At 41.2% G+C, this 24,378-nt stretch overlaps 1 protein-coding gene across 1 annotated transcript in view; it reads left to right on the top strand.

Moving 5' to 3' along the window:
* Window positions 1-24,378, top strand: part of LOC132789388 (dynein axonemal heavy chain 3) — a 41,557-nt gene that overhangs the window by 11,113 nt on the left and 6,066 nt on the right. Inside the window, exons 17-43 of the mRNA XM_060797363.1 lie at window positions 46-193; window positions 254-411; window positions 836-902; window positions 1,740-2,630; window positions 2,691-2,795; window positions 2,850-3,020; window positions 3,382-3,529; window positions 3,623-3,721; window positions 3,809-3,923; window positions 5,724-5,892; window positions 10,834-11,027; window positions 11,899-12,101; window positions 13,867-14,054; window positions 15,053-15,223; window positions 15,316-16,524; window positions 16,584-16,727; window positions 16,829-17,011; window positions 17,287-17,492; window positions 17,600-17,914; window positions 17,973-18,204; window positions 20,370-20,495; window positions 20,695-21,782; window positions 21,837-22,148; window positions 22,220-22,367; window positions 23,235-23,445; window positions 23,504-23,638; window positions 23,710-23,882. Of these exons, the coding sequence (XP_060653346.1) occupies window positions 46-193; window positions 254-411; window positions 836-902; window positions 1,740-2,630; window positions 2,691-2,795; window positions 2,850-3,020; window positions 3,382-3,529; window positions 3,623-3,721; window positions 3,809-3,923; window positions 5,724-5,892; window positions 10,834-11,027; window positions 11,899-12,101; window positions 13,867-14,054; window positions 15,053-15,223; window positions 15,316-16,524; window positions 16,584-16,727; window positions 16,829-17,011; window positions 17,287-17,492; window positions 17,600-17,914; window positions 17,973-18,204; window positions 20,370-20,495; window positions 20,695-21,782; window positions 21,837-22,148; window positions 22,220-22,367; window positions 23,235-23,445; window positions 23,504-23,638; window positions 23,710-23,882 (7,309 nt within the window). The remainder of the gene's footprint in view (window positions 1-45; window positions 194-253; window positions 412-835; window positions 903-1,739; window positions 2,631-2,690; window positions 2,796-2,849; window positions 3,021-3,381; window positions 3,530-3,622; window positions 3,722-3,808; window positions 3,924-5,723; window positions 5,893-10,833; window positions 11,028-11,898; window positions 12,102-13,866; window positions 14,055-15,052; window positions 15,224-15,315; window positions 16,525-16,583; window positions 16,728-16,828; window positions 17,012-17,286; window positions 17,493-17,599; window positions 17,915-17,972; window positions 18,205-20,369; window positions 20,496-20,694; window positions 21,783-21,836; window positions 22,149-22,219; window positions 22,368-23,234; window positions 23,446-23,503; window positions 23,639-23,709; window positions 23,883-24,378) is intronic.

The following is a 24,378-nucleotide window of genomic DNA, read 5'->3' as shown; positions in this document are numbered from 1 at the left end:
TTTTTGCCAAAGTCATGGTCTTAAATCCTTGCCTATTTCCCAAAGCGAACGACGCCTACAATTCGAGAAACTGTTGATCCAGGAGAAGCGCACCATGGACGGTTTTCGTATACGGGAAATACGCGATGTGCTCACACTGGAGGAGCTCAAGGAACGTGTGGATACGGTGGATTTGCTCTTCAATACAATTGAGGTAAGTAAGAAAGAATCAGAGATTAGTATGTCTGTATTCTCGTGTGTTTGCTTCGTTTAGAATTTGAGTCGTGAGGCGAAGGCAATTAATGTGGAGGAGGCGTTGCTGCAAATTGATGTCTCCGCCTTTCCGCTGCTGGGCGAAATCATTGAGAAAATGGAACCAATTGAAAAGCTATGGAAAACATCGTATGAATTCGAAAAGGATTATCTCATTTGGTAAGCAATGGCATGGGCAACGCTTAAAACGATTGCAATTATTTTGCAAGGTTGCCTGCCAGAACATGGTCTAAAGTCTAGAGTTTCGAGTACGTTCTCTGTCTCTCTCTCTCTCGAGCTCCTTTTGGGCCACTTGTCGCAAATGACAAAATATTTGAAATTGAAGTGCCAGACAGAGGACGGAAGAGAGAGAGAGAGAGCTGCTGAGCTGCTGGGCATTTGCACTACCTTGGCAATGCCGGTGGCAAATCCGCAATGCAAATGCCAGCACAAAGTTGACTTGAAGTGCAGCGGAAAATAGCCAGATTTGAGTTGCTGGCAACAACTGCAAAAAAAACAACTTTCAACTTGGCTCTCTAGTCTTTTTCCTATTTCCATCTCTGCTTCGCTTTTGTATATTTCTATTTACAACGTTCTTTTGCAGGATGTTCGAGCGCTTCGAATGCCTTAATGCGGATGGTGTGCGGGACCAGATCGAGACCATGTACAAGGTAAGTAGTTGGAAGTCGGAATCGGAAGTTGAAGTTGTCATTGCCTGGCGGAAATAAAAACGAGCAGCGAGCATGCTGCATGCTGCGTTTAATATACAGACAGACACAGAGACTGAGACTGAGAGAAGTGGCAAAGTTTTTGAGCTGTTGCCGGAACTGTGTTCACGTTGCTGCTGCTTCTGCTGTTGCTACTGCTGTTTCTCGCTTTGCCAGTGGCCATGCATGTCGTCTGTTGATGTCAGTCCCGTGTCGCCAAGTCAGTCTGTAAGCCAATGTAGCAGCTAAAATGCAACTAAAAACCTCAAGCCGCCTCCGGCCAGCAAAACCAACCAACCAGCCAGCAACAGTAGCCTCTATACCGAAAAAAAACTGCCAGCCGAAAAGTATGCAACGGAAAAAATGCCAACATATTTGGCGGCAACTTGGACGACTAAGCGAGCTAGGGATTGTGTGTAGAAAGCAGCAGCAGCAGCAGGGTAGAGAAGCAAAAGTAGTAGTAGTAGAAAAACGAGTGCCACAAAGCTCAAAGCGAAAGGCAGTTGAATTGAATTTTTCGGCACAGCTGAAGCGGCAAAGTGGGGACACAACAGCGCACAGAGTTTACAACAAACAACAGTCCCCGAAAAAAAATGAAAAAGATGGAAAGGAAAAGCGAAAAGCAAGTGTGGGGGAAAGCCGGGTGTATTGCGAACCCATTTAGCTGGCTTAGCAGACAGGGAACCGCATTTAAAGTTGACTTTGGAAAAGCCAAACGCAACGTCACATGCTTGACACTTGGACTCTCATCTTTCTCACACTCCTCTTCCTTCAACATTCTCTTTCGCATCTCGTCAACAGATTATGCACAAACTGTCGCGGCAGTTGTCCTACAATCCGGTGGCAAAACGTGCCGCCGAACAGATGCGCATTAAAATCGAAAAGTTTCGCGTGTATTTGCCAGTGCTCGACTCCATCTGTCGACATGGTCTGGAGCAGCGACATTGGGACAAAGTATCCCAGATCCTGGGGCGTCAAATCAACCCGAAATTATTTCCTACACTCAAGGATATGATCGATGCGGATATTATGAGCATTCTGCCGGAACTGGAGGAGATTGCCAATGCGGCTGGCAAGGAATACGACCTGAATATGGGACTGAAGAATATGCAGAACGATTGGCGCGATGTCATGTTCGATGTGCTGCAATATCGTGACTCTGACACGCATCTTTTGGCATCTATCGATGATATTCAGACGCTGCTCGATGATCACATTATGCGCACACAGGCGATGAAACGTTCACCGTTTATTGTGGCCCTAGGCTCCAAGGCTGATGATTGGGAGGAGCGTCTACTACTCATACAGAACATCATTGATGCCTGGACTCAGGTGCAGGTTACCTGGATGTATTTGGAACCCATTTTCAGCTCGGAGGATATTATGCGACAAATGCCGCTGGAGGGACGTAACTTTAAGGCTGTGGATAAGATCTGGCGACGCATTATGAAGCACACACTGAAGGACAGACATGTTATGGCAGCCACCGAATATCCCAGCATGCTGGAGATTTTCACCAAAGCCATTGAGGATTTGGAGACGGTGCAGAAGGGCTTGAATACATATCTAGAACAGAAGCGTTTGTTCTTTGCCCGCTTCTTCTTTTTGTCCAACGACGAACTGCTGGAGATATTATCGGAAACCAAGGATCCCATGCGTGTGCAGCCGCATTTGCGTAAATGTTTTGAGGGTGTAAGTGGGAGAGAAAGGAGAAGCAATTGTAGTGGGGAGATTATATTTAATTCTTCACAGATTGGCACGCTGACCTTTGATGATAACATGGAGATTACGCACATGATTAGCGATGAGGATGAACGCGTTGCGCTCGTGCGCAAAATCAATCCACAAGCGGCGAACGTAAGTCCCCCTTTGCTTTATATTAAATCCTGTCTAATCCCTGGCTGCTTTTAGGGTCTGGTTGAAATTTGGCTTAAAGAGGTCGAGTATGTGATGTTGGACAGCGTCAAGGAACAGATGCGTGAGTCCTGGGAGGACTACACACTGGTCGATCGCATTTCCTGGGTTGTTTCGTGGCCGGGCCAAGTTGTGCTCGGGATTAGCTGCATGGCCTGGACCTATGAGGTATGTACGATGTGCAGCAAATAGTCCACAACCGCAAAAGTAGCAGTAGCAAAAAACGCAACCACAAAGGTGGATGCTCCACTGTGTCCTCTCTGCTGTCACTCCTGCTGCCTGACAGTGCGATTAGCTCGCGACCGCTTCAGTTCCCCCGTTCCCCTGTCCTCTACTGTGCTGCTCTTTGTAAGCGCAGCTTTTTCTCCTGGGCTTTCGGAATGTATTTCTCGTTTCGCGTTTGCAGCCAAATTGAAAATCATATTTTGCCATTTATTTGCTTGCCTTCTGTGCTCTTGCTCTGCGCTGCAGTTTCTTTTGCATTTTATATTCCTTTGCCTTTGCAATTGTGTGCTCCCCAACCCCGCAGGTGGAGGAGGCCATCGAGAAGCGCGAACTCCCCGCATACCTTGAGAAGTCCAATGTACAAATTGGCGAACTTGTGCAGCTCGTCCGTACGGATCTTCAGGCTGGCGTTCGCATCGCTGTCGAGGCGCTGATTGTATTGGATGTACATGGTAAGTAGACTTGAACTCAACTGACACAAAGTTGCCACAACTGACTCAAGACTCTGGTTGTTTGTTTGTGTGCGTGTGTGTGTTGGTTTAAAGCACGCGATGTGGTCAAGTATCTGACGGATATGCGCATAACCAGCATACAGGACTTTGATTGGATGTCACAGCTGCGCTACTATTGGAAAGTCGATGAGAGTGAGTAAAGCAGAGAGAGAGAGAGAGAGTTACTGTTGTCACAAGTCTCTTGAACTAATCCGCTTTGTGTGTTCCATGTGTTTGCAGAGAACGAGGATTGGGTGTGTGTCAGTATGGTGGTTACCGAAGTCAAATATGGCATGGAATACTTGGGCAATTTGCCCCGTTTGGTGGTCACACCTCTAACGGATCGCTGTTATCGGTGGGTAACAAATTATGTCTTTATTTCCCCAATAAAACCACACACACACACACACACATACGCGTATGCACATCGCACACACACACTTGCAAATATTAATTGACAAACGTTTGCCAAGCAGCTGAGCTAACGGCTATGGCCAGCAGCAACATGGTCCTCGCTTTTCCCTAGTCTGGGGGGAAAGGCAACGTTTATTGGTAAAATATTTATTTTATTTCACTGCATTTTAAATTTATTTTCATTTTTCAATACAAAAATACGCAAAAAAAAAACGAAAGAGCTGAAAACCTTTTTGATGTTTAAGCTGCCTACGACAAACGCAAACAATAACAACAACAACAACACAACAAGAACAACGACAACAAGACGACACTGTTGTAACACAGCAGCAGCAGCTACAGCAACAGCAGCAGGACATAGCCGAGGCCTGTTTGGCTGGCGGGCAAGCTGGCAGAAAGGACATTTTAATGGGGTTTCCGATAAAACTTTTATATTAAACAAATAAATCAATGTTGGACAGTTTTTCACACACACACACACACTCACATACACCCTTATGGCACACACACACTTGCATAGTTAAAAAAAGAAGTAGAGCAACGAGTGTATAGATATTTGTGTATGGTTATACCGGAAAAGCTAAAAAATATACAACCAAAGAACGCGAAGCTGGCAGCGCTGCCAATATGATAAAAATATGAACTTGCATAACAAGCACAAAAAAAAATGCTATGATGAAAATGAAGTAGAGCATAGGTAGGGTGACGTTGAAATACCCTGTAGAAGTAACAAGCTTTAGAAGCATTTATGAAGGGTTAGAAAACAAATTTCTAAAGTAATATGTAAATTACATGCTTAAATATAATTCCTGAATTATTTTAATGAAATTAAATTCTAAGATTTTAGAGCTACGACAATAGATTAACAATTTTAATACATATTTATATTATATGTATGTAATACTTCTTTGTTTATTACATCTAAGCATCTATAGTCATAGATCTGATATATTTATACATAATACATTATATATATATATATATATATATATATATATATAATTTCTTAAAGTAATTAAATTATTTATTATTATTATTTATTTATTTGATATATTTGATAAGATATATTGATTTATTTCTTTATTATGTAATAATAAAGCCACAGTATAAAAATATATATTTTATTAATAATTTCTTTAAATTAACATTGCCACTATATAGCATACATTTTTTAAATAAAAATTAATAGAAACATTTTTCCCAAAATCATAATCCATATGTTCAAAATTCAACATCTAATTTGCTGTAGCTGAACGCAAAGTGTAAACAACTTTATTTATATTATTTAATTTTAATATCACTTTCATGATTTCATTAAAATGTAGAATTTAAGTTACATCATAATGAAAGATGCAAATTTAAAAGATATAGTTTAAAATTAAAGCCTTTATGCCATAGAGTATACTTCAGCTCATAACTCACTGAAGAAATCAGGTCAGATGCAATCAGAGCTGGGATTGCCCATAATAAATATCGTTTTTTTTATAGGGTAGCTCGCTTGAATGCTTTTCATGCATTAGTTCAACTATATGCACCCATTTAATGGGTACAGGGTATAAAAGCTGTTCCGTCGCCGCTGCAGCACAACAAAAAATAATCCATAAATGACAATTTTTTGTGTTGAGCTCGGAGATGTATGAAAAAAAAAAAGAAATGCGAAAATAGATATTAAAAACATGCTTCGCTTGGCCATCGTCGGTTGTTAACGCTGGAAAACCACTTTTCTAATTCTCGTTTACAGCACTCTGATGGGTGCATTGAAGTTGTGCTTGGGCGGTGCACCCGAAGGACCTGCTGGCACTGGCAAAACGGAAACGTGCAAGGATTTGGCCAAGGCAGTGGCCAAAAAGTGTGTGGTCTTCAATTGCTCTGATGGTTTGGATTACAAAGCTCTCGGCAAGTTCTTCAAGGTGAGTGAGTCAGTTAAAGCACACAAAAATATTCTATGTTCTATTCTGGGAATTTGCGACGCGCTGTCTGCAGAGACAGCGACGAAGCAAGAGCGCGCGCGCTTCAGTCGATTCGATTCGAAGCTGCTAATTGATGGTACAATGTTGGTCAACAACATTAATCAAGCAAAGAACCTGTCCCAGGCAACGGCACGCGCAACAATGATGACTTTCAGTACCACACACTCACAGACACAGCTACAAATGGACATTAAGTATACGAGATAGATACAAGCATACAAAAGATACAGATATAGCTACAGAGACATCTCCACAACGTTTCTCTCTTGCCCAGACACAACGGAGCCATTCACCAACAACAGCAGCCCCCGAAAATTTATGCAGTTCCCTCGACTGACTAATTAGGCAGTTTGTGAAAGTAATCGGCGTTTGTGCTACAGAACTAGTAGATGGAACTATACTATAACTATTGTACGATGATGATGGTGGTAGCCTCTTAGCCTCCTCTTATCTTGTGTGCGTTCACTTGGCCAAAAAGCTATGCAAATTTTTGATTAACAGGTCGTTAACCGCTCTCTTTTTACACACACACTCGTAGCTTAAGTGGGTGTTGTGCCGGCTCATTGGATTTATGGGCCCAAAAATCACTTAATTTGTGGACGATTCGGCGAAGAAGAGTCTTCTTCTTGGTTACTAATTGCATAATATCGCATGTAGTTTTCAGGCCGTCGGTTCTCCAGCATGTGATGTCGTTAATTTGCATGCGATTTGCAATTAATGACTAAACTTTTAACAGAGAATTAAGCACAATCGAGTTAAGAACTCGAACCCGAAAAAAAGCAAAAACGAATCTTTTTAACGTTCGCGTTTCGATTTAGATTAATGAATTTGATTTTAGTGCCTGGCTTCGAGAAGAGCGTGTTGCTAGTTCATTTATTACCATTTATTCACTTTAAAGCTAATCATTTTGTTTCTCGACTTTATTGTATTTGATTGTTATTGTTTTATTGTTGTTTTTATTGTTTTTAGTATTTGTTGTCATCTAGAGTTTTTAGAAAGTAGTTTTCTATGCCTGATTACTTCACTTCTTCCCCTCACCAAGAGTTCTACTTCATGCTGTTTGGTCGGAAGTCGTAAATTTTGCAATACGCAAAATGTCTGCAGTTTGTCAGTGTGGAGGAGGCAAAACAATTTTGCAAACAAATAAAATAATTTACATTTGCCAAACAATTTCAACTATTTCGATTTCGATTTATGCCCCGGTCGAGATATGGCAAATATGCAATGTAACAACAAATTGTTGTTGTTGCAATGTCGCTGTCGTCGTCGTTGTGCCACATATTCGTAGTACACAATGAAAATGCCCATAAAATGCCCACAACAATGGGGCACACACAGCTTGCAACAACTTTTGCGCGCGTTCAAAACAAAAGCCCACATTCAATGAATGTCCAAAAACTTCTCAATTTCTCATCGAAACAGAAAAAACAGAAAAAAAGAAAGAGGAGCCGATTAGAAGAGGAGGAGAGCAATGCGCGTTTTGTTGCAGCTGCCAACGGCAACAAACCACTTTGATACAGTTCAAAGTATTCAAATGCCACGCGTTTGGCGCAAAGGTAAAGCAATTTTTTACTCTGTTGCATAGAGAGAGACAGAGAGAGAGAGAGAGAGAGAGACGGCGGCAGACAAAGTTCTACAAACAACACAGAACACAATACACCAACACACACATTCATACAATACACACACACACACGCACAGTGACGCTAATTGCACAATAGAAACAGTGGCAAGAACAGCAACAGCAGCAGCAACAACAACAACAACGTGCAACACTTTGGGCTGAAAAAGTGCTGTGCGAACGCGCAACAGCATGTAAAACAACTTTGAGTGTAGTTGTTGATGCCACATCGATAGCTGTTTCTCCTGCTGCCATTGCTGCTGCTGCTGCGTGTCGAGTGTTGCAAGAACTGTGCGGCAGCTTGTACATTGATGAAAAATGAGTGCAAATTGTTTGCTTATTTCTTTATTATACGCGTTGGCTTTGTGTGTATGTGCAGTTGAGGTGATGACGCTACTGAGCACATCTATAAATATTTTCAGTTGATTAACTCAGCTGGTTTCTGAGTAATCTTTTCTACGACAACCAAACGGAATGCATAATTTTATTAAACGAGCGTTGAGGCGGAGCAAAGAGTTATTAATTTCCAGTCAAACACTCAAAATAATAATTGATCTATAGAGCAATGCTTAATTTCAATTAAATTTAATAACCTTAGCATGCATTAAGCTATTAATAATATCCACGAGCCGCTTGTATTATAAGATTGTTATTAAATTTAATTGAAATGAAGTATACATTGCATAGACTATATGTAGATAGGTTTTAAATTTAAGTATTATGATTGCCAACACGCACCGAAGGTATATCAAAAGTTGTATTTTAGTATTTTAAAGTATATTTATTTTAAACTTTAACAGATTTGGCAAAGTTTTGCTATTGTTAAGAATGGGTAGCCATAGTTAGTTAATATTGTAAAATTGAGCAATTAATATACAATTAATATAATAATAATAATAAAAAGGATGCCAAAGGGCACAAAAGGAATATTTAGTTTTGGTATATTTCAGAATTTTTGTTTTCATTTAGCATTTTAATAGCTTTGGGGTATATTTGGGTATTTTGCATTTTCATTTGGCATTTTAACAGCATTGGCACTGTTTTGCTTTTGTTAAAAAATAAAATAAAACAATAAGAAGTCCATGGTATATTTTCTATGTAGTATTTTAACGATATACCAAGTATAGCATATGGTTATGGTATATTTTCAGTATTTTTGGTAATATATTTTAAATGAATATCGCGCTATTTTGCCTTTATTCAACATGAGTTGTGGGTATTGTATCTTTCTTACTTGTTTATATGCACTTTTAATTGCTAAATTGCGAATTGTGCAAGCGGAGTTGTAATAAGAAATTACGGTAATATGCAGTAGAAACAAATCAGTTATTAATTGAAATTAAAAAAAAAATTCTGCATATTGAAAATGTACAAGTAAGCTGCAGAATTTTGTTTCATGTTAAGTTTGTTTTTATACCCGCTACCCATAGGGTAGAAGGGTATTATAACTTTGTGCCGGCAGGAAATGTATGTAACAGATAGAAGGAGGCATCTCCGACCCTATAAAGTATATATATTCTTGATCAGCATCAACAGCCGAGACGATCTAGCCATGTCCGTCTGTCCGTCTGTGTGTCTGTCCGTATGAACACCTAGATCTAAGAGACTATAAGAGATAGAGCTATAATTTTCGACAGCATTTGTTATGTTTGCACGCAGATCAAGTTTGTTTCAAATTTTTGCCACGCTCACTTCAGCCCCCGCAAATCAAAAAAATCGAATAACAAGCCTAATTTTAAAGCTAGAGTTTTGGTATATACAATAATTGCTATATTAGTTATGATTCCTGAAAATTTTGTTGCGATCAGATAAAAATTGTCGAAGTTATTAAAGAAATACTTTTGTATGGGCAAACACGCCTACTTACTAGGGCTCTTAGTTGCTTTAGCCGACAGTCTGGTATATTGTGCTGTCTATGGTATATTTTGAATGCGGTACTATATCGATATACCAAACATACCATTTGGTATATTTTTAATATTTTTGCAGTATATTTGGTATATTTTGAGAAAAATATCGCAGAATATATTTCTTTTATTCAAAATGGGTAGCGGGTATCTCACAGTCGAGTACACTCGATGTAGCTTTCTTACTTGTTTTATATTAATTTACATATTTCTTAAACTGCGTGTGGGACAACAAATTTGCTTGGCCATGCAACTTGTTTGCATTTACATAATTATGCTAAAGGTCTACACTGGTTCAAATGTTAGTAGCACACACGATAATCAATTTCCTTTTTGGTCATTAGACCAGCTTCCAAACACACAACTCACTCTCAATCTCATATAATTGGCCATTCGAGAAATTGTAGAAATTGCACAGACAAGAACTAACATATATATCAACATTTTGTAGAACTTTAAATATTTAGTTTTAATTTCATTTCTCTTTCCCTTTTCCGCATTTAGCATGGACATGTGTTTTTTGTTGGGGTACAATAAGTATATAGAATGCGAAGCTATCAAAACTCTTTAAAGTGCACTTTTCTGCCACTCTGCCCCAGCTCGTTGCCCATTGCGCTGCAGTCAGTTGGCATATGTTACGAGTATTTTCCCATTTTTCTCCTCCCCCCTTTGGCCTAGGATCGCTTGTACTGTTAGCATAAAGCTGCATATTTATTGCAACATGCAAAAGAAAGCATATCAAAGGGCGCCGTATTGGCTCCTAGTCCACGCTGACCCTATCAACCAATACTTTCCTCCCATCTCTCTTTCTCTATCTCTTTAGAAAGAAATGAGTAGAGGAGAGGCAAGAGGTATGAAAAACCCCTTTGGGGATTTCACCCACGCGCATCTAGTACAACAGCAACAACAGCAACAACAACAACAACTACTACTGTTCGTCTACATTTGTAAACCATGTTGCAATGTTTGTGCCTTTGCCGTTTGTTGAGCAGCGGAACATTGCCAACAACACACACACACACACACACACACACACACACTCACACACACATACTCATAGCTGAGCGAAATCGAACCGAACTGAATCCAGAACAGCACAGAACAGAACCCAAGCGATGAGAAACTGAAAATAATGTTTATGCTGCTGTTTGTTTTTGCCATTTCTCTGCTCTGCTCTGCTCTGGATGCGTTCTGTGTTCTGTGTTATTTTCCTTCGCTCGCTCGTTCCCAACTCCAATTCCCTGCCATATATGTATGTATATGTATGTTCTTTAATTTTTTTTCTCCACTCTTTTTCACTGCTTACTTTCTTCAATTCTTTTCCTTTCTCTGTTTTTTTTTGTTTTGTTGCAGGGTCTGGCACAGTCGGGAGCTTGGGCCTGCTTCGATGAGTTCAATCGCATTGAGCTGGAAGTGCTGTCGGTGGTCGCGCAACAGATTCTGACCATACAGCGGGCCATTGGTCGCAAGGTTGTGAAATTCTTTTTCGAGGATACAATGCTCAAACTGGATCCAACTTGTTCCATATTCATAACCATGAATCCTGGGTGAGTGCTGGAGTGCAGCAACAGCAGTAGCAGCAGCTGCGGTTTCACGCACCCTGCCGCCAATTTCTTGCTTCTCTCTTTTTTTAGACTTCTTTTTTGAGGGGGTGGGGACTGTAGCCAACTCTTTTTGCCGTTGTGCATTTGAAAATGCATTTAGTTACTTTGTAAGCCGACACGGCCTATGCCTCTGTGCCACGCCCAGAGGCAACACCACTGACAACAGCCAACATCATCGCAGCGACACAGCGACATCGAGAGAACGTCAGTGGCAGCAAGAGAGAGGGTGAGGCTATTAGTTTCCAAAGAATGGCTGGCAGACCCTTTGGGGCATGGTCATGATATTGGTAGTTATTGCGTTATTGGAGATTTTCCACCCATACGGTTAGAGGGATATTTATTGCTTTGGCATGCATGCGGAACAGCTGCGACAAACATGCATATTAGGCCTAGACCGGGACTACTACTGCAATATAACCCCCTCACCTCCCTCTCTACACCCTGCTCCCTATTATTCCTGTTCGACCACACGCAACGTGTGTTGGCAGTCATAACTGTAACTGAGGCCTGAGCCTTTCGCCTGCCATTCACCAAAAGGTCTTAATATCCTTTGGCTACCACGTTCCTTTTTTGTTGCTTTTCATCTTTCGCCTGGCATTTTTTTGCTGTTCAATGCCTGCCAATTTGTCATGCAACCAGACGTTCTTAGTAGCCACTCACTCATAACTTGAGTCTAGACGCCCCAAACTCTAGTCGTCCTGTCCTGGGCTTTGAGTATTTATGCCATTAGCACTTGCATTTTGATGTATTTGATTGGCTCAATCCAATCGTTTCAAATGTGCCTCTTTATACTAGTACTTTGCTCCATCAACAGCTATGCTGGTCGCACAGAGTTGCCCGACAATTTGAAGGTACTCTTCCGTACTGTGGCCATGATGGTGCCGGATTATGCAATGATTGGCGAGATAACTCTCTACTCCAATGGCTTCGATATGGCGCGTGTGCTCTCCCAGAAGATCGTGCAGGCCTACAAATTGTGCTCCGAGCAGTTGTCATCGCAATCGCATTACGATTATGGTAAGTATACTAAATTATATTGGAATCTATTACAAATTTAGGTTTAACATTGATGTGATATACAAATTTACTGTACATTATTGACTATTCTTTATCAAAAATGTTTGTTGATAATTTAGATACAAAATTGATTCACTTATCAATACTGAACACTTACATAAATTAATTTAATTTTGTTTAGTATTTCCTGACAGCTAATCTAGTCTAATTTTTTAAATTTTATTTTCTTGAAAAGTTTGAAGTCTATCTGAAGTATTTATGGTATATTTTAAATATAGTAGTCTATAAATATACCAAAATTAGCATTTAGTATATTTTAATAATTTTATTAATTTAGTTTAATTATTTGGATTGTATTGATCATCGTGAAAATTAATCTGTCTGAAGTATATTTGTGGTATATTTTAAATATTGTAGTATATTAATATACCAAAAATAACATTTGGTATATTTTATAAATCTTGTTGGCATTTAACTTTAATAACAATACCATTTTCCCACTTTTTTGCTCTTGCTAAAAATCATCATCGATTTTAAAAATCATAGCATAAAAATATAAACATTAAAATTTGACTAGCTTTAAGCAACCCACACACTATTACAAAGAGATTTTAACATATTTCCCCGTCATTCCTTGCCATTATGCATAAATTTCTATTGCAAATTTGTGTCATTAAACTCATATCAAAGAAATTCGCAATTTGCTGTGCAAAGTAAAAATACCATTAACTTATTCTTGTTCGTCGGAGCTTTGCTTGACTGTAGTTGCATCTCTTTTGTCATTTCTTTTTTTTTTGTTATAGTAATTCACCTCGCAACTGGCTGCTAATAAGGCACAAAAGTAGTCAACAAACAGGAGTTGCACTTTTCTGCTTGCAACGTGTGTGTGCGTGTACTAAAGTACGAGTAAATTGTATATGCAACATTCAACTTTGTGTTTGTCCTGCGTCCGCTTCGTCGTGTGCTTTACTGCTGCATCCATCCTGTATGTTAGTATCATCCTGCAAGCATTCACTCTCTCTGTCTCTCTCTCTCTCTCTCTATACAACACATATAGTATATCTATGCAGCTATCTCATTCTTTCTGCATGTGTTTTCTTTTCACTTGTTTTCTTTCTTGTTTCAAGGCAAAGATATTGCTCGCTTTTACGACATAACATGTCATATGACATTACAACATGTCTGCTCTTCGTATCTAACGATGTATGTGTGTCTGTGTGTGTGTGCGTCTGTCTGTGGGTGTGTGGGTGTCCGGCCAATGGCTGCAATTGCAGGCTTCTGGCAGCTGTGCAAGTTTATGTGCAAAGTACATTTGATCAGTATCTTATTTTGAGTTTAAATTGAAAAACTTTCTTGCAAGTTTGCAGCGCTTTTGTGTTGCGTGTGTGAGAGACAAATGCCACACAAACACACACACGGACACACACACACGCACACACACCCGCACATACAATGTGTGCGTGTTATTTTGCAAAGTAATAATAAAAACTATTTGTACATTTAGTTGCTCCCTCGCTCGTGTTGTTGTCGCTTGTTGTTGTGGCTTTCATGCCACCACTGTCCAGTTGTAAACTTTTTTACGCTCACATATTCCACGGCGTCTATAATGAAGCTACCTCCGGTTGAGGACATCTCCTATCAAATACTCTATCGCTGAGTTATGCTGTCGTCAAAAATGCCGCATAGCTGTTAAGCAAATGCCATGCACTTTCCCCCCTTTCCTCACCCGCTTAATAACATGCCGCATCTCAACAACTATTTACAGGTATGCGAGCTGTGAAATCAGTGCTATTGGCCTCCGCATCGTTGCGTCGTCTTTACGCTGACCTCCCGGAGCCTGAGATTGTTTTGCGCGCCATTGTTGATGTCAATTTGCCAAAATTCCTCGAACAGGATATTTCCCTCTTCATTGGCATCTATATGGATCTCTTCCCAGGCGTCGAGCTGCCCATGGTAAGTCTCCATATATATAGTATATGTATATACCAACCTTGTATATAGAAAGACATAATAAATATGGGGTGTAATGAGCCGCAAGCGACGCCGTTAAGAACAGCGCAAATTGAAGCGATAACCGGTTGGAGATGCCTGATAAAATTACATTCAAAAGAGTTAACAATGCAGCACTGCGAAATGGAAATACTCTATTATAGAGTTTACATGTTTTGAGACGGTTCTTTCAGATATTTTATTTTGCTTATTTGGTTAAGTAGATTTAAAGAATTGTATATAGAATAGAAATCTTTCAAGGTATTCAAACACAAAATAACTTTTCATTCTTAAATTTGTTCGATTAAGAATTATTTATATTTTATATACATGAAAGGTTTATTCATTTTATTTCAATGCAATTCTAGTTTATGTGAAAATAGTATAATTTGCTTAGAAAATAACTATGAAAATTGATTAGTTTAATATCTAAATGAGAAAGAGAAATGAAAAAGATAAGTTTAGTATTTTTAATGAATTATATAAAGCAGAATTTTTCGGGGTATTCAAATTACAAAAAAAACTTTGGCATCAGCGCTTAATTTCTCATAATTTCCTTAGGCATATCTGTAAAATCCGTAAATTCCATACAAAAGAACGTTTACAACAATCCTAATACTTCTTTATGTAAACGCCCTATAACGTATAAGAAAATGTTTACCTTACAAAAAATATGATTGAGCTCTTAGTACAATATTATCACGCATCTCATATTCATTTTTGCAAAGCGTTTTGTCGCCAAACGGCATAAAGAAAACGATTTACCTCTTGTGCGAAAGGATATAATGAAATGCCCATTCAACCTTTCAGTTGCTCGCATATTTCATTGCATATTTTTCATATTTCATTTACACCTGTTTTCCCTTTGCCATTTCCCGACATTTGCCTCCCCCGACCCACCAATCGCTTCCTCCCGCTTGCGATGCGATGCCATTCCTCACTGCGTTCGACTCTTTTTACAGCCACAACGCGACGACATCCTCAAGTGGCTGCGTATTAATCTGGCGGAACGAAATCTGCAGGCCACACCTTGGTATTTGGAGAAAATACTGCAGGTATACGAGATGCTGCTGGTCCGGCACGGTCTGATGATTGTGGGCGGCTCCATGGGTGGCAAGACCACAGCCTATCAGGTGAGTCAGAAGCCAATTAAATGGCGTGGAATTAATAATTGAACAAATGGCCAATTCGAATTGCTCTATTGCTCCCCCCACCCCCACTACAGATACTTGCTCTGACGTTGCGCAACGTGGCAAATGATGAGGAGGCAACGCTCAAGGAATATCCCGTAGTCTTTCGCATTATCAACCCTAAGGCTATAACTATGGGTCAGCTCTATGGACGCTTTGATCCCATCTCACATGAATGGTCCGACGGTGTGCTGGCCAAGACATTTCGCGAGCAGGTTCAAGGACCCAAGACGGAGCGTGCTTGGGTCATGTTCGATGGTCCCGTCGATGCGGTGTGGATCGAGAACTTAAACACGGTGCTGGATGACAACAAGAAGCTGTGCCTAATGTCTGGTGAAATTATGCAAATGACCAAGATGATGAATATGATGTTTGAACCTGCTGATTTGGAGCAGGCATCGCCTGCCACAGTTTCGCGTTGTGGCATGATCTACATGGAACCATCGCAGCTGGGTTGGCGCACCTTCCACAAGAGCTTCTGCAATGTGCTGATCAATATCATTGGCCTCAACGACATCTACATGACGCTCTTCGAGGATATGGTTGAGTGGCTGATTCCAGCGGCACTCGAATTCCTGACACATTGCAAGCAAATGTTGGAATTGTCGCCGTTGTATCAGTATCAAACTTTCTCGCGCTTCTTTCTGCACTTCCTGGAGAAGCACAAGGTGTTCAATCAGACATGGTTTCAGCAGATGTTCCTCTTCTGCTATGCCTGGGCCTATTGTTCGGCATTGACAGGCGCCGGACAACGCACCTTTGACACGCTGCTACGCAAGGTTATCTATGGCTCTAATGAGGACTTTCCCAAGCCCAAATATTTCTCGCTGAATCGCGGTCAGATGTTTCCCGAGAAACAGGTATTCCTGGACTATCGTTTCGACGAGGCTGAGAACTGGTGGACGTGGCAAAAGTCCTCAGATGATCCGACATCGGGCAGCGCCAATTTCCCAGAGAGCGCTCAGATCAGTGAGCTAATTGTGCCCACGAAGGAGACGGGTTACATTTCCTATTGGCAGGAGTTTTGCATTGCCAAAAACTATGGCATGTTGGTCGTGGGTCCAACGGGTACAGGGAAGAGTGCCATCATTACGAGCAATTTGCTGGCCTTGCCAAAATTTGCAAATCTCGTTAATATCATAAACTTCTCGGCACGCACCTCGGCACAAATGGTGCAGGACACCATTATGAGTAAACTGGATCGACGACGCAAAGGCGTCTTTGGTCCCGCGCTGGGCAAGAAGGTGAGCTGCGGAAAAGGTGTGAAATTAAATGAATTTTAATTTAATTCACATTCACACAGTGCATTGTGTTCTGCGATGATGTTGCCATGCCATCGAAGGACACGTATGGCTCACAGCCACCGCTGGAATTGCTGCGCACTTGGCTGGATCATGGCTACTGGTCGGATCTGATAGACACAACCAAAATTGAGCTGGTTGACATGGTGAGCGCATGTCGTATGATAAATGACTGTCGTCTTGCTGTCTCCACATAAACGAACCGACAGTATAACTCGTCTACTCTATTTACCTTTTTTGTTTGCAGACACTGGTCTGTGCCATGGGCCAATTGGGTGGCAGTAATTTTATCTTTCCGCGTCTCTATCGGCACATGTTCGTTGTGGCCGTTGACTCCTTTGAGGATGCGACCATCATTCGTATATTCACGACAATTGGTGATTGGCACTTTGCCAAGGGTTATCCCGAGAAGGTGGGACTGTTATCGCGCGTATGTGTTATTCCTCGACAACGGCAACAGCAAACAGTAACAACGACAACGACAGCGACAACTTATCCAATCCCACATGCACTCTGATGTTTTTTGGCTCGGTTCCAGGCGATGGCGCATAATAAAATTAAAATGTTGTATTTTATAACTTCATTTCGCAAAAGTTCGACTGGCCATGTCCGAAGTTGTTGTTGTTGCTGCTGCTGTTGCTGTCCCCTTGTGTTGTTCAGGTATCTTCATGTGAACCTTATTCTCTCTCTCTCTTCCCTTTGCAGGGTTTAGCGGAGGCCATGGTCAGCGTCTATCGCGAGGCAATGCGCATCTTCTTGCCAACGCCGGCCAAGTCGCACTACACATTCTCGCTGCGGGACATAACGCGCGTCTTTCAGGGCATTGTGATGGTGCCGCCAAAGCGTATGCCGGATCCGGAAAAACTCGGTCGTTTGTGGGCGCATGAAACTTATCGTGTGTTTTATGACCGGTACGTTGTTACCTTTACCTTTTTTCTTTTACTTTACTTTACTTCATTTATGTGCCAACCATTGCATTTTTTATTGCCGTCTGACTGTCGCCTACACACTCGTATAGTCTGATTGACCAACTGGATCGTGACCGTCTTCTTACCATGGCCATTGATGCGTGCAAAAATTATCTGCGCTTCTCATTGGAATCAGCATTCGCTGACCGCATTGAGCCGGGCGAGAAACTTAGCGATAATGATCTACGAAATCTATTCTATGGCAACTACATGGAACCGGATGCCGAGCCAAAGTATTACGATGAATGTGAAAGCTACGACAAGTTGGAGAAGCTCATGAAGTATTATTTGCGGGAATATAATTCATTTTCAAGCACTCCCATGGATTTGGTCATGTTTCGCTTTGCCATTGAGCATGTTAGCAGGTAAAGCATGGGAAATTGTGAGTAAATGAGTAAACGTTTAAAGAACATTTTCCGTTAGAGTGTCGCGTGTTTTGCAAATGCCTAGAGGTAATATTCTCATGGTGGGCATGGGTGGATCGGGCAGACGCAGCTCTTGTCGCCTCGCAGCACATATTGCCGACTGTCGCCTGATGACTGTGCAGGTGTCCAAATCGTATACGATAGCCGATTGGCGTGATGATTTAAAGAAGATACTAATGGCATCAAGTTTCAATTTGAATCACACCGTATTTCTATTCTCTGATGCCCAGGTGAGTGAATTTGATGAGACTCGTTATGTCGATCCATCAGCATAAACATGAAGCGGCCAATCAATTTTTTTTGATGAGGGGGCCTCATAAAATACACATTTTATATTGTTGAAAATGTTGTAAACCGCCGTCCACCCAAAACCATACAACAAAAATCAATGCCAAACACCCAATGGAGTACAACAAACCCATAAAGAATTCTCTGTTTAACAATTGGCAGGGAAATTAATCTAAATTCATTTAAATATTCTAGACATGGTTGATTGTTGTCAGGCGTGTGGACAGTTCTGTCCAAACGTGACACATACAAATGTTTGCATAGGCGTGTATGTGTGTGTAAACTGTGCAACAAAAAATGAATATGAAAATTGGCTTTTGTGCAAATTGAACTAAACTCAGCTGAGACAGAATTATGCGTTGTGAAGCAGCAGCATTCATTGTCTTGCCAAAATTTACATTTATAATTAGGTTAATTGTTGCAACTATGTAACTTGATTATTGCTAAACAATTTGCATACGCAGCAGCAGAAGCAGCAGCAACCACAACAACAACAACAACAACAATGATAATAACAACAACACAAGCATCTATCAATTATGACCAAATCAAGAATCATCGGAGAGTCGAAGTCAATAAATTAGTAAGGCCAGTAACAACCAACCCAATCGATATGATAAACAATATCTCTGGAAATACTCTCAAGTTTGTTTAGTGCTTATTATGACTTGTCAGGCATAATTAGCATTATGTGTGATTATGTCTATTAGAAAACTGAGCACACGAGAAAACATGAAAATACAGCTCAACGAACTATAAAGACTCTTTCAAGGTGTTTCCCCATTTCAAAATTGGAAGCTTATGTGTGTTGATAGTTATAGCTTTTGTTACGACTTTAATTAAACTGGCAACATTAAAGCTGCTTCTCTTTTTTGGGTTGCCGTAAAATCCAAAAAAAATTTACGTTTAAGAAAATGATGAATAGTAGATGAGTGAGAAATATCATTAAATTTGGATAGTTACATTTTCCGATTATTCGTCATATTTAATGTGCCTAGTTTAGTCTATAAATATCCATAAATATGCACGCACTAGTTAATTTTGATGTTTAGTAAATGGGGAAGAGAAAGTAGTTGGCGCATTAATTAGGCATGCAAGACGACAATCTATTAACAGATCTTTTATGTCACATAAATCAGAATTCAATAGCAAATTGATTTCGTGTGGCAGTTCTAGATTTTAGTAGATGTCTGCGCATTAATATTCGTTCTAGTTGTCCTTAATTTGAAAGTCTTTTGAGAGCTTAAACCAAACTATTTTGCCTCACTAAAACGCTTTTCGAATTTCGAGCTATATCTAGACATTAAGTGCTAGCTAGTCCTGGGTAATCCTTTTGCAAAAGTGATATAAATTGAAATTGGGCCCCGTCAGTAGTTGCGCTTCAGGCCATCCATTAACCGCTTAAACTCATCCATTAACCACTTTAATCTCCCGACTGTAGAGTAATAACTGTGCAGCATCGCATCTCCTATCTCTCTACATCGCTCCTCCCACTCTCTCGCTGCAAATTGATGGTAAAATGATTATAAACCTGATGCAGTCATAGCTTTGGCATTTGGTTCTGTTTTGGGGGGATCTGTTTATGGCTTGGCTCGGCACAAAATTGGAATGCAACCTGTGCACATTAGAAAGATGATGAGCAAATTCAACTCACAACTGGGCAAATCAATCAATGCTGTATTTTGGTTTCTTGCCAATGCTATTCCAACACACATAACAAACACACATACGAGAGTTTCGCTCTCCATGCACACACATTAATTAACAATTACACTAAAATGCTTCAAAGAGCCTACTACAACTCCAACTGCAACGCCAAACACCAAAATCCAACTCTGAGTTTAGCTTGGATCGAGCTCAGGGAGCTGTAAAATTTCTATGACTGTGTGCTGACTGGCTGGCACAAATCCTATGGCACTTAGAACGAATGCAAAATGCATGTTGCAAGCTCGAGAGTTGCATGTTGGTTTTGGGCAAATACTACATAAAAATGCAGCAGTAGTAAACGACAATGACACCAAACTCCTAGTTGAAACAAAGCCTCTGGATTTGCATTGTGCATTGTGAAATTCTCTCGATATATTCTTTGTATATTCATTCACAACAGGCAACGGATGAGGGTTATGTGGAGGATATCAATGGTGTACTTAATACCGGTGATTTGCCAAATCTCTACCAACTGGAGGACAAGGCCTCCATTATGGAGAATATGGCAAATGTGGCCAAGCAAGTGGTGAGTATGAAGCGTCGTAGTAGTGAGTATAGAGTGTGGCAATCAAACGACAATGTTCGCTTGGTACCCCCAAAAGGATTTGCCAACTGTCAGCAACAAATTCGCTTACTTACCTTGCACACTACCTGAATGAAGTCCTTATCCCTTCTCTCTTTCTCTCTCTCCCTGCACTCACACAATGTGTCAACAATGCCAACAGGGTAAAGTCCTTGATTCGCTGCCAAGTGAGGTGTATGCCTATTACATTGAAAGGATAAGGGAGCAACTGCATATTGCATTGGCCTTCTCGCCCATCGGTGAATCCTTCAAGGAACGCATACGTGTCTATCCCTCATTGATTAACTGCTGCACCATCGACTGGTACATGCCCTGGCCCGAGGAGGCACTCTCCCGTGTGGGCACCTATTTCGTCACCTCCATGAAACTCAATCGACCTCATGAAGATGACAAAGAGGAGGCGATTGCTTCGGCAGCGCCATCAACGCGTCCCTCCGAAGAAGTGCCCGAGGGTGGAAATCGCGAAACAATGGGCGAAGTGGATCGTGAATTGACCCAACTCGAGCAAGATCTTGTCTATTGTGTGATGTACTTCCATCAGTCCGTTGTGGAGGCCAGTGAAAAGTGTTACTTGGAACTGAGTCGTCGCAATTATGTGACACCTTCGGCTTATTTAGAGTTGCTGAAAGCTTTTCGCACTTTCTATGCCCGAAAGCTGGACGAGATTACGCGTCTGCGTGACCGTTATACAACGGGTCTGGAGAAGCTCGACTTTGCCGCCAGTCAGGTGGGTGAAATGCAAGCGAATCTCTACGATTTGCAGCCCAAACTTAAAGTGCTTTCCGAGGAAACGGATCGCATTATGGTGAACATTGAACGCGAAACAGCTGAGGCTGAGAAGAAGAAGGAAGTTGTGGGTGCCGATGAAGCGGCAGCTAATGAAGCAGCTGCTGCAGCTCAAGCTATCAAAGATGATTGCGAAACGGATCTGGCGGAAGCTATACCCGCCATGGAAGCAGCTCTGGAGGCGCTGAATACGCTGAAACCCGCAGACATTGGTGTGGTCAAGTCTATGAAGAATCCGCCCTATGGTGTGAAACTAACGCTGGAGGCAGTCTGTGTGCTCAAGGGCATTAAACCGGATCGTAAACCCGATCCTAGTGGACATATGGTGGAGGATTATTGGGGACCTTCGATGCGCATGCTCAGCGACATGAAGTTCCTCGAGTCGCTGAAAACATTTGACAAAGACAACATACCGCCAGCGATCATAAAAAAGATACGCGATAAGTAGGTTGATTAATACTAATACACTCAACAGTTGCCATTAATGTTACATCTCAGATATATAGCCGATCGTGACTTTGTGCCCGAGAAGATTAAGGCAGCTTCCATGGCCTGCGAAGGCATTTGCCGTTGGGTTAGAGCCATGGATGTCTACGACAAAGTGGCACGGATTGTGATGCCCAAGAAGGCGGCGCTGGCCGAGGCCGAAGGTGATTTGTCTCAGCAAATGGAGAAGCTCAATGCGAAACGTGCCGAGCTGCAAGTCATCTTGGACAAGTTGCAGAAACTCAATGATTTCTTTGCGGAGAAATCGCGTGAAAAGAAGCGCTTGGAGGATGACATAGAGAACTGCGAAAAGAAGCTAAACAGGTGAGTGTTTCTCGCCCACAGAAAACATATTTCTAATATTATTGTGTGTCACATAAATTTTTCATTTGCAGAGCTGAGAAGCTCTTGGGCGGATTGGGAGGCGAGAAGACGCGCTGGTCGGAGGCAGCCAAGAATCTGCATGAATCTATTAGCAATATTGTGGGTGATGTGCTTCTCGCTGGCGGCTGCACTGCTTACTTGGGCTTCTTTACCACCGAGGTGAGTCACGACGGCGGCGGCGCCACGAAAACATTAATGCGAAACCTGCACCATTTTGCCAGCCATTACCGCAGACCAGAGCTCGTCTGCGTACTGTGTGAGTGTGTGTATGTGTTTGTGGCAGAGGAACAGCAGCTAATGGCCGCGCTCCTGCATCGTGTGAGATTTCCATAAAGGATTTTAATATGCATGAGCACGTTGCATTGATTTTCCTTCCTGTTATTCTTTTTGCGACGCTCTCTCCCGTTCTTTTGTACTTAGAGGGTATAAAAAACATGGCACATCCCCCAACCTCTGATGAGCATGTCAGACCCTGTCAATGTTTTGCTCTAAGCCTGACAGTTTGCTACATAAATAAAGCTTTAATCTGCATATGAGGAATATTGATTCGATTTGCAGCTATTAATTAAAGCAATCGTGTAGGATGTTCAAAACTTTTTTATATGCTGTAAAACTTAAAACATGCAGCTTGAAGCTAAACAATAAGTAAACAAATTCTTATCTATACTTTCTTGTGTATAATCGAAATTATAAAAGTCAATTAGTTTTCTTTCTTAGGGTATTCTTTAGTCTAAATTTATTAGCCAGCATTTGAAATTGGTTTTTTTGCGTTGCTTTTTGCATAGTCTTTTCAATTTTCCCGGCGCTTAGTTTTACGGCTGACGTGACATTTTTATACACAGTTATTCATATCTACATACATATGTAGATATGCACATATACAGGGTATATTTTGTATGTGGAACGTGCGCATAAGGTGCACAAATGCTGACATGTTAATATTCCAGCAAAAGTGGCGTCCAGACTTAACACTTTATTGTCATGTTTTTTATACTTTTTGGTACCAAATCGTTTATTATTTTTTAGTACCGAGCTAATATTTTGGAAGACTGGAATGCGGTGTGTCAACGTAGGCATATACCCAGCAGTGAGACCTTCTCATTGGCCACCACTTTGGGCAATCCAATGACAATACGCGCCTGGTCACTCGCTGGTCTGCCGGCTGATAATTTCTCAGTGGAGAATGGAATCATTGTGACCAACTCCAGTCGCTATTCACTGCTCATCGATCCACAGGGTAAGTGCCAGAAATAAAATCTTTATTATCCAAACAAAAGCTAAGATTCGTTTTACAGTGCAAGCCAACAAATGGATTAAGAACATGGAGAAGAACAATAATCTGAAGGTGGTTAAACAGACCGATTCCAACTACATGCAGGTGCTGGAATTAGCGCTGACCTATGGCCAGCCGGTGCTCATCGAAAATGTGGGTAAGTTAATGGAGCAAAGAAACGAAAAATAAAAAAGAGAAAGAAAGTTTCATGTTACAACATTTGCTTAGGGGAGAAACTGGACTCGAATTTAACGCCCATTTTGGAGAAGAACATTATAAAGCACAAGGGCGGTCTGTTCATAAGAAGTGGCGACACAATGATTGAATACAATCCTGAGTTTCGTCTTTACATAACAACATGTCTGCGCAATCCGCATTATCCGCCGGAAGTGATGGTTATGGTAAGTTTGACATATGCAGCAAGTCTGCTCTTTATCGAGTCGAGTCGAGTTGAGTCTGTGGCAAGCCAATGCCAATGATGACGTTAGTTGTTGTGTAATAAAAACGACGAACTTAAATTGATATTTTTGAGAAGGAAAGGGAGCGACACTAAAGTACAAACGATGACGGCCCGACATCGACGACGACATCGACATCGGCGCTGGCAATATGCAAATTTTCGATGGCATTGACGAGAACGTCGAGAATGTCGAGGACATCCATCCCATTGATGTACGTGCAGAGCCGTGGCTGCTGTCTGTTTGCTTCTGCATAACTAGCGCGACGCCCTTGCTCCCTCCTCCTCCTCCTCCTGTTGCTCCTTATACTGAGTCTATCCCTATTCCCAGTTCTATGGTCGTGTTTATAAAATTTTCCAGCATTTCGCTTCTGTTGGCGTTTCCATTGCTTTTTATGCTGCAACTGTTGTCAGCAGTTTTCGTGTCTTTATTCTATACA

The sequence above is a fragment of the Drosophila nasuta genome, chromosome 3 (genome assembly GCF_023558535.2).
Source record: "Drosophila nasuta strain 15112-1781.00 chromosome 3, ASM2355853v1, whole genome shotgun sequence".
Lineage (NCBI taxonomy): Eukaryota > Metazoa > Arthropoda > Insecta > Diptera > Drosophilidae > Drosophila > Drosophila nasuta.
The sequence above is the reverse complement of the archived record's forward strand: the minus strand, read 5'-3'. Positions and strand labels throughout refer to the sequence as shown.